Consider the following 10,944-nt stretch of genomic DNA (forward strand, 5'->3'; position numbering starts at 1 on the left):
TTTGTTCGTTATTTTCTATTACCTGCAATGCTGAATGTATCAAAATATTGAATTAATAGATAAATATTTTATAAACTAACTATTTAAAAGTATAAAACGGAATATTGAATTATGTAATTTTAACATTACTAACAAAATAACTACTAAAAACCGAACAATAATTTAAATTCATAATATCAAATCAAATAAGAGCTTGTAAGTGCACAATGCTAGTATCTTTTACGTTTCAAGTCGAATTTAAGTATAAAATTCCAAATTTTTACTATGTCATCTATAAGTAATTGTGCCGTTATTAAATTGTCATAATAAATTCTACTACATAATAATGTAAAGCTAACAATGCCGATATGAGTGGTTGAGAATTTATGTTGAGTTAACTCATGGAAATTCACAAGAGAAACAGAGAAATAAGAGTTGAACTAAGACCCGCTAAACGTTTAAATGAAAATTTAAGCCTAAGGCCGTAGCTCAAAAGTAAAGTACGTAACTTGGTAAGTATAGATAATAATACATATAAACTGTTGGTAAGGTTTTGGCATAGAGGGAGAAAATTCGCCCCATGTACAGTCAGAGTAAGAAAACCTTCGCCAGTTTTCAAATTCCTTTATCAAATCGCAAACTCTTAGCACCTTTTGAATCTAAGGCACTAAAGAGACAACTGCTTATAAAATTAAACTAACATAGTATGCTAACTTGGTTCAAAATAGTGTAACATCTTTGGATTACGTCTAGTGTCATATCAACATAAAAACTTTTTTATAGCCTAATCAGTCATTACAAGTTTTAAACTAGATATGATATCTTCTACTGAATTGTCAAAGTCTGTCAGTGTCATATATTTTCTTGCAATATCTTGCAATCTTAGAATAAAAACGCTTGTAATATTATTCGGCCGTTATTTTAAGTTACGGTTAATGTAATGACACTGACGTGTGATGAGTGGTTCCATCGGCGCCGGGAAGTGGTGGTGATTCGTTGGCCTGCAAAAGCGGCGGATATACCCTATCAAAAATCTATGGGGTTTGAAGGTTCAGCGGTGGATAAATAATAACGATAGAACCAAAGCAGCTGTTGTAGAACATTGCCGAAGTGTCTGGAAGGGTTTCAGAGGAACCAACATATTATGCTCTCGCCTTGTTGGATCAATGCTACAGCGACAAGCTGTGATTGATACGAATGGCGGATATACTCGTTTTTAATAAAATAAATAAGATTTCTTTAAATGAATAAATTTTACCATAATTACTATTTGTTTTTACTATTTTATTTACTACTTCCGTCTACGTTCCGTCCGTAAATTTTACGTGAAAGAGTAGCAAACATCCATCCATATCTCAGAGAAATCAGCCATATACATACATACACACAAAATTTCGCGTTTATAATATTAGTAGGAAGTAGGATTACTACTATGCACTTTCTTTTATAAGAGACAAGACAATGTCCTAATCTCCGATGTTACGCGAGCATTCGCGAAGGACTATGAGATTTCGTGAAAAGTTGGTAATTGTCTTACCAATTGACTGCTTCTTCTTATTATAGCTTTTAAACGTTATTATACTCTTTCCTAGATGCGACTTATAATGACATTGCGACGCAATATGTCATACTCAATCGGTAAAGAAGGTTATCGCTCATACTGAGCACACGAAAATAGATCTTAAGGTGACGAACCTTTTCTTACCTCGACTGTACATTGAGTGCACCAAAAACAGTTTAACATTTATGAGTTTTAGGTGCATGTGCATACATTACACGATAGTTATTGCAAGATTATAAAAAATGTCAGCCTAGAATTAAAAATGGATTAATTCGTAAATTATTTTATGAGCATTAAATACAATATATATTTAATAAAAACGATAACAATAAAACAAAATATTGTACCTGACGTAAAATTGTATTTATTTGTAGCATAAAGATTTAATCAAGCAATAACATAATTAAATGGTACAATTTTAGTCACGCAACTCGGCAGCTAAGGGAACGTATCAAGTACCAACGTAGACGCATTACGAGACACAAGAACTTATGAGTCATGACTGACCAATTGCATTAAGTGGCATTGACCAACTATAACCAATCCCGCGCTCGGAACGATGCTACCTCGTTCCCCGCGTTGCGTCTCATACTAGAGAGCAGAGACTCTATTCTCTAGAGAAATCTAAAATCGAATACTGTTGCGCATTTAATGACTCTTGCCAAGTTACACGCCGGCGTAGAAAATATTTTAAATTAATTAAATTTAGGAGTAGCATTAAAAAGACAAATTGTCGACTGACATTTATATTATGGTATTGCTAGAAAATTAGAATTGTTTTTTAATTACGATAAGGCACATATATAAAATACAAAAGTATTTTAATCCTGACTTCTCAGTCAGACGAAAAACCCGAAAGGAAAGAACTGCGTATGACTATGCATTGCACTGTAAGTTCCCATTACTTAAATTATACATTATACGTATGGGGCTATGGATTGTTATTTAAACAAAAAAAAAACCGTTATTTGTAAGTATCCAACAATATAAATGACCGTCGACGTTTAACATAAAAAACTTTGTTTCGTAGTTTGAACGTAAAACTGTCATCAATGATCAACTATAAATAAATGATCATAAGCGTTTTGTTTGTTCAAAATTTATAATTTGCCAAATATATTTTTTTTGTATCAATGTATAAAATTAGAGTATACATATTTTATATATTAAAAATATATGTTTCCTTGTTTTATAAGAATATAATAATATATTAGAAAAGGTATTCATAATAAAGTTCTCTATGGTTTACCTTGTTATAGACAACGTTTTAACAACTTGATTCTTGAGAGTTGAGTGAAATGAAATGAAAGTTCGCCTTCCGCCACATGTCCGCCATATCTACTACATTTTCTTTCTAATAGTGACATTCTTATTATTTTATGTTAGATAGGGGTGTTGTGTAGATATTTCGTGTTGTTTTAATTAGTTTTTGTTTACCAATTATACGGTGAGTAATAAGTGTCATAAAAATTAGAATTAACATAATTATATTAAGAATTTATAACCGCGACATGCTTCACGTATTGTCAAAATGAAAATTTAGTTTTGTCCCTCACATCTATTGATATTCCAATTATTCTTGAATGATTATATAGAACAATTGTTTGATACTTCGTAGCCGCAGTGAAAAGTGTTGTGATTGTAAATCTAAGTGTACAAAAAAATTTTTGCAGAACCCGGGTTACCGATCAAACGATGGAGTCGCCGAGAAAATTTAACGATTGCTATTTCTATTATTATTCCACGTGCACTAAGGTATCCTCATTTTGGTTTAATTTAAGTATGTATTTTGACAATATAAATAAAAAATCAGATCAACTGTATTTTACATAACATTTGTATATTATTTTGTTTATGTTTCGAAGGTTCTTCAATTGTGTAACAATCGAACAGTGCAATTTAAGCTCTTAAACCGAAACAATTTAAAACATCTCATAGGATTATTCGAATTTGTAATTATTTAACTTTACTTTTAAAATTATACCCGTACAGGATACAATAATATATTTGGTTTTTATTATAGGGGGATAATTGCGTATTCCGTCATGAGCCGTCAGCTCTAGGCTGTGAAACAATGTGCACTGCTTGGCAACAAGGCAAATGTCTCGATAAAGGCTGTAAATTACGCCATATGGAACTTAGGGTAAGTAAATTTTAAATATAATTGAGTATATCAACCCTTAATATTATTTAATGTAATAAAAATTAATTTATTCTCTCATATTTACTAACCTAAAATATTACTATGGTTGTTATATTTTTCTAGAAAAATCGTAAGCAGATCCCTTGTTACTGGGAAAATCAACCTGGAGGCTGCCGCAAGAAGCACTGCCCTTTCATGCATAAGAATCCCGATGCTCGTACTGATGGTATAGCACCAAGCCAACCAGCACCTATGATCAATGTATGTAAACTCGTTTATTCTTACAATAAGGAAAGTAAAGTGAAGTGACAATATATTATTAATTGCTTATACATTGGAAATGCCATGTTTAATGGTTATACAGTTGTACTTGGTATATGATATGATCACAAAGTATCATTTTTATATATCTGCAATTCTGCTACATGTATATCTACCAACCTGCATTGGGGCAGCATGGTGGTATTAGCTGCAAACATTCTCCTCAAAAGGGGAGAAGTCCTTAGCCCTCCACATGGCCATTTGCAGGATATTACTTCAGTTTTTATGTTATATACAAAAATATATATAGACCCCATTATTGCACCAGTGTTTATATGATTTATACCCATTTCATACACTTAAAATATATAACAAAATACAACTTATTAATAAGATAACTGTATCTAGATAGAATAGAAAGGAAACAACTGAGTGTGTCTTATTGTTACTGCTCCATGCTTGAGGGTTGTAATGTAATTTAGATGTAGCTAGTAACATTTCTCAATAAACAGGCTTTTTAGTACAAAACATTTTCTAATTAGCTTATGATTTTATTATTAGTACAACCAAGCATATTCTTCAGCTTTTTATGAAAATTTCAAGCTTTTTATAATATTTTATTTCATATGAAGTAATATAATAAGATTTCAATAAATCATATGATGATGTTATGCCTTAAAGTTAATATCGTTTTCAACAGCAACAGGTACAGAATGGTAGTTAGATATATTCTTTCTTTTATTTAAGTAGCATTAGCAGATATTAAAATTATAAAGGTTTATTTCAAGTAATATGTCATTGTTATATAATATATTTCAGGCTCAAGCAACTAGCAATGTGCCAGATTCCTTAGTGGAAAGTGGACCTATGAGTGCAAGCGTAGCCGCTGTCGCCGCAGTGCCCGCTCCCGCTCCTGCACCCGTGCCCCTACTTTGGCCACAGCAGAGACAACAAGGTTTTTATTAACTTTACTGTTTTTATACTATATACATTCATTATATACATTCTCAATTTCACTAATGTGATATAATGATTCACTGATTATTTTAAGTGTATCTTTTCATAAGTTAATATATCGTGAAATGATTTATTACTGGTATAACTACACTAGATTTGTCGCTCATTCATGTGTATAAACTTTGCAGTGGTGCTGGATTCCGCGATCCTAGGTGTACTCCCGGGCACGAGTGATCTGCTGCCGCGCCGCGTGGTGGCGGCGCACGCGCACGCCCACGCACACGCGCACGCGCACGCGCACTCACACGCGCACGCACACGAGCCGCAGCCCAGTCCATACGCGCCGCTGCCCGTCGACCCCCTTGTCGTCAACTTCGAGGAAGGTATGCGACTCTACTGAAACTACATGTACTAAGCCCCGCGCGGACGATTCGAGGGACGCTTCTCCGATCGTTGAAGATTCTGACCTTGTATGTACCCCTTGCATTATATCATCTTAGGTTGTTTGATAAATTTATAATACAAAATGTTGTGAAATTTATTGTGAGTTAATTTTAATCATAATACAATGAATAATGTATGAAGGGTAAGATTGACGTCAGTGGCGTTGGAGAACCGAAAATACGATTATATATGAATATACAGCTAAATGATATATATTATTTTCAATACAAATATGAAGATACTTATATTTTGGATGGAAATTGTATGATTAAAAGTGAAAGAATAAGAAGCGTCTATATTTAATTCTCGAGTCGTCTGACTGGGCTTATGGTCTCTGTTCACTGCGGACTATATTGAAAACCATTGAAGTGAGTTAACAGACATTATTGTGACACATGGATTTAAAATTCAGTGAAGTTGAGATCGAACATAAATTGTGGGGTCTAGAGTTTTCATTCAAACAATAAAACATGAAGGAGTGATGTATAGACAAAATGTCCACTAATCATATTAATGGAATTAAACTATGTAATGTTTTTTGAGAACTCCAACCCCGCAGTGAGCGCATGTAGTATTAAGATGTAACTATTGTTAAATTAATGAACGCTCACTTTTAAACTAACACTGTGCTTTAGAAAATGCTGAATTTGGCACTAATATATAGTTTCTGTCATGATGTGTCTTTAAAATGATCTGCGGACAAGATGACATGAAATATGAACAGAATTCAGTAATAGTAGCGTGTGCCAATGCAATTAACAGAAACACTATTGTAACGAGTAGCTATTTTCAGCACTGTTCATACTTGTGATATTTTTGTTAGAAGGAAATTCAGTCACAAGCAATTTACGCTTAAAAACCACAAGTGTGAACATTGTGTTAGAAATATTATTTATTTTACTCACTAAGAATGTACTATTTATCATTTTCGTTTGAATGCAGACTGGAATAATAATACTAGACATTTAATGAGAATTTACTTTCCGAGTATGTAGATTTATTGAATTACCCAGTCTGCTACTAAGAGCCTGATTATTATTATTATTGAAGGTAATTAGTTATTTTCTCTTATATTATTGGTTAGTCAATTAAATAGTATTTATAGAGCTAGTGCAGGATTCAGTTGGTTTATATGGAGTTTTTAAGCTAGCTAGTGTTGACTGAATCGAAAATATTTATTGCAATATTTGTGTTGCCGGAGGAGGCGGCCTTTTGTTTCATTTATACTTAGTGACATTTTAAGGGTAAAGTTGAATTCGTTAACAACTTTCTGTGTCATGAGTCGTAGAGTCATATATTCTAGCTCTCTCCCGACTCAAAATGTGAAATGTGAAGTCGGTATTTTTGTATGTGCAATAAATTATAGTGTACTTCTCTTTCATATCTTAGCTAATTATACTTCATTGATGTCTGTGGCTTTTTTGTTTTGTAGATTTACGATATTAATAAAATTATATAACAATTTGGTGTTCAAGACTTTCGAGTCTTGATGGACGGGAATGTCTATGTGAAACCAAACCTTTTTTAATAGATGTTGATATAATCCTTGTCTTTAATAGTAAAGTACATATAAATAGGTTTAAATAATATGTGAAAATACAAATAAAAATATATATACACGATTACTATAACTCATTATTGTAAGTGAAGAAAAAAAAAAAAGAAAAAAAAGCTTTATGCCTTTAAATTGTTTGTATGTTAGTATAGGATTTTTTAGAGGGGCTCTAGTATATACACACTGTGGGTCTCCCTCGTATTACATTTCGCACCGTGAATAGATAGTTACGATAAAATTAAAAAAAAAAAATTGTTTAGACGTGTCACAGATTATGTAGAACGGCTAATTGTAATAAATGTGACGTTTGATATAAATGAATCCGCAATGAGCCTTTCTGCATAATCGATTATGTAAAATTATCGCGCTTAAGATTGTAATAACAATTTAGGAAAGTTATATAATAAAATAAATAATCGAAAAACTGATAGCTTAGCGGTTCATGGAATTATCTGATAATGCTTCCAATTACCAATATGATAGTACTTTGGTATGTGTGGCGACTAACTTCTGATGATTCTTATAATAATTTCGCACTGATAGCAAAGTTCCTATACTAAAGAACTGCAATAAGACGGGACAGGTTGATGAAATGTATTTGTTTAGGGTCCATGGTACGCCTAGTCATTATTATTTATGTATGGAATGAATTTATCCATATTTAATGAAAAAAAAAAAACTGGTGGGGGATAGATTTAGATAAGCGTGATTTTTTTTCTACCTTAATTTATATAAATATAATAAAGAAACAAGTTTTTAAATTCACTCATATGAAATATTACGTTCAGTAAAATTGTTAGTACAAAATATGGTTGCTTTAAATATTGGCAACTATTTTTTTTTTTTTAATTATTGGTTTCGCTCGTACCTTTTAAGTGTTTATGTATATTACAGGTTTTATATAAGGTTAATTCTTGAATTAATTGAAAAATTATTTATCCCACTTAGTTTTAAAGAAACATTATTATTTTCGTTATATTTTATATTAAAGAGTGAAGTAAAAAAATATATATAAATAACAAAAATATCGATGGCATTAAACTTCGATTATAATCTGTGGAAATGAAATGTATAGACAATGAATTATATAGAGCATCATGAAAAGATTATTCTGATAATTCCCCGTAAAGTATACAATTTTTATTTCACTCTTCAATCAATAGATTATAACATTTAGTTTTATTACCGCATAATATTTTTTTTATTAACAAGTGTTATTTTAGTTGATACTTAATATAATTTTAAAGTATAGTGTTTGAATGTTTTAATTCATTTAACGCAGATGAGAATTAAGATCTTGGAATTCGTTTATAAAGTCAAAGGACTCGAGTCATGCATTGAATTGATGTAGAATGTAGTTTTGAGATGCACTTTTGATAAATATAATATTTATTTTGTTTATATCCATTGAAATGTAAAGAGTGCCGTATCCTAGCTGTATGGAGAACTGTGCCGGACGAGCGCTTGAAGTTTACAACAGTAGTTTAATGGGATATCTTTTATCGTTTATACGGAAAGTTGGATTTGTTTTTATATAAAAGATCTTTCATTAGAAAATGAATTGTTAATGAATTGATTGTGCTAGTACCGATTCTTGTTTGCATACGGGGTTGTTGTTATGTTAATCTTAGACTTACGGTTGTATAAGAATTTCAAGATATGTTTAATAGTAGAACTGAGTGTGTTTAAGGCGGTTCATTTAAGCTAATAAACTCTTTATCTGATATAGGAACCGGTATTGGAAAAGAATGTAGTTTGGCTTTGTTTTTAATGAAATTGTGTTAATTTATCAACGAGCAAATAAATTTCGTTTCATAATATGATTTTTGTAATTATTTTTGACCGCCCACCCTCGGGACGCTTTCAGATTAGACTTACAAGGACACATCGCTAGTAATCGTGGTCGTATCAAAATTAATTACGAAAATCATTCGCGTTTAAATCAATTTACTCAGCGATTACTTGGTGTGTTCTTGCAGAATCTGATAACGAAAGCGCCCCATCCTCGACGCCTACTAAAACTCTGTCGGCGGACGACGCGCAGAAAATTGCGCGCACGAAGTCCTTGGAACTGCTCCTCTTGGAGAAAATACAAGCTGAAGCTGCAGCCTTCTACAGCTACGATTCCCTCCCTCAAGCCGAGCCACCGAAAGAGCGGAAAATTGTCCGAACTAACCTGACGACTAAATACGACAAGCTTTCTCTCGACGAGATCTCAGGTAAACAGCAAGCGACAGAAAGAAGAAACTCGTTAGATTTTAAAGTTCTATCGTTAGACGAAATCAGAGCGAGGAAAAAAGTTTCAGAAACAATTATACACCAAACACCCATAACTCTTAATTTAAGTAGGAAAAGAAAATTGTCAACCCACGAAACAATCACAACGTCTGGAAATAAAATAATCAAAGTTGTTAGAAGTAATTCCATTGTTTATAAGAAACTTGACAAGAATGCGCCAGCACAAACCTGCCAAGCTAAAACGGGACCAAAACGAAGCGAGGAAATCAATAGGAAGCGAACATTATCGGAACACAGTGACTTGTACGAGATACAAAATGAACTTGTCGATAATTGTTACGAGTTTAAGAGGATTAAAATAGCTGAACAAATACCAAAACCTAGGTTAGTTAGAAATAGGAGCGCGACTAAATCGTTTAGCGAGAGTAGAGACGATGAATACGATACCGCTAGTAAAAACAATGACTCGGACACGGAAGTACAATTTATAAGTATAGAAGTAGGGAACTCAGATTTGGCAATAATGACTGATGATGACGTCATAGATGTAGAAACTACTAGAATAGCCGAACCCGTAGATATTGTGGACTTATGTGATGAAAACGAAGATAATGAAATTACTGTATCAGATCTTGATTTAGATTTAGTTAAAAATGTGCCAGATGTTGTAGCGAGCTGTCATAAAAATTTAAAGAGAAATGACAGCACAGATAACGATTTGCTCAATGATATAGATGCTTTTTTGAATGAGAAATTATGATCAAAGTTGTTATTTAGATTGTCAATTCAATTATATAGATAATAAAATCGAACCAATTGATTATATCGAATGTTAGAATGCTAGTTGGTATTCAAAGTACAAAATAAATAAAAATATTAGTGTATTCAAATTTACCTTTAGTTTTTTTGCATGTAGGAATTTTTTAACTAATTTAAATGTTTCTAAATTGAAATTTTCAATTATATAAGCTCAAAATAAGTGATTCGTTCAATTATTAAGTAAGACCAAAATGTGTAGCCATACCTTTAGGTAGGAATATTGTATTGTGTTTCAGAAGAGATTGAATTAAATTAATTTTAATATATGACTTAATTATTGTGTGATCTTGTGATGTCTGTTTAGATAGAAGCTATTTGTTATTGATAATATTACATTTTCAAATCACTTCGGTGTGAAATATTGAAAGCTTTAATTATATTAATTTTGATACCAAAGTTGTTTTTTTTAGAACACTATATATAAAATCGTATTTAATATTTAAGAAATCAATCAATATTATTTATTTATTTTATTTATATATGTTAGTATTTATTTTATACGGCAGATCACATCTGCCATAAGTAATCTGAAAATAATGTTCTGCCAACTGTAATGGAAAATATATATTGCCAATTGATAAAAGTTACTTTAATTTTATCTCAGAATACCACATGTAATACAAAGCCTTGAGTTTTGTAGTGGTCAAAATAAAAGTTCTGACTGACTTTTAACCCGGGAATCTAATTTAAAAACTAGGCCACAATAGGGAGATAGTGCAATGTGCACATAAAGTCGGGTCAGGTCCTTACTCTCATAATCCAATGAGATGACAGGCCGACACGTCCGGAGACATATTTAGGCCCAGGACTAAGTTATACAGGCTTACCGAGGAGAGTAACCCTGTGATCTTTTCTGCGACTGAATATTGAATTTCAGGACAATAAACTCGAAATGAAGATTTGAACTTAGGTCTTAAGTCTATTAGTTATTAGTTAAGGCCTATTCCAATCGAAGTAGGATTAAAGATAAACAAACCTTAAATTTAG

The 10,944-nt window shown here is 32.0% G+C and overlaps 1 protein-coding gene across 1 annotated transcript; it reads left to right on the forward strand.

The window, feature by feature from the left end:
- The first annotated feature begins 2,808 nt into the window (after positions 1-2,808).
- LOC113397631 (zinc finger CCCH domain-containing protein 11A-like) lies at positions 2,809-10,353 on the forward strand. The gene is made up of 7 exons (XM_026636047.2): positions 2,809-2,987; positions 3,214-3,295; positions 3,564-3,683; positions 3,807-3,944; positions 4,764-4,899; positions 5,090-5,284; positions 8,880-10,353. Exons 2-7 carry the CDS (start codon positions 3,236-3,238, stop codon positions 9,896-9,898), a joined length of 1,668 nt encoding a protein of 555 aa, XP_026491832.2. The 5' UTR covers positions 2,809-2,987; positions 3,214-3,235; the 3' UTR covers positions 9,899-10,353.
- Positions 10,354-10,944: the final 591 nt, after the last annotated feature.

Source organism: Vanessa tameamea, chromosome 22 (assembly GCF_037043105.1).
Source record: "Vanessa tameamea isolate UH-Manoa-2023 chromosome 22, ilVanTame1 primary haplotype, whole genome shotgun sequence".
Lineage (NCBI taxonomy): Eukaryota > Metazoa > Arthropoda > Insecta > Lepidoptera > Nymphalidae > Vanessa > Vanessa tameamea.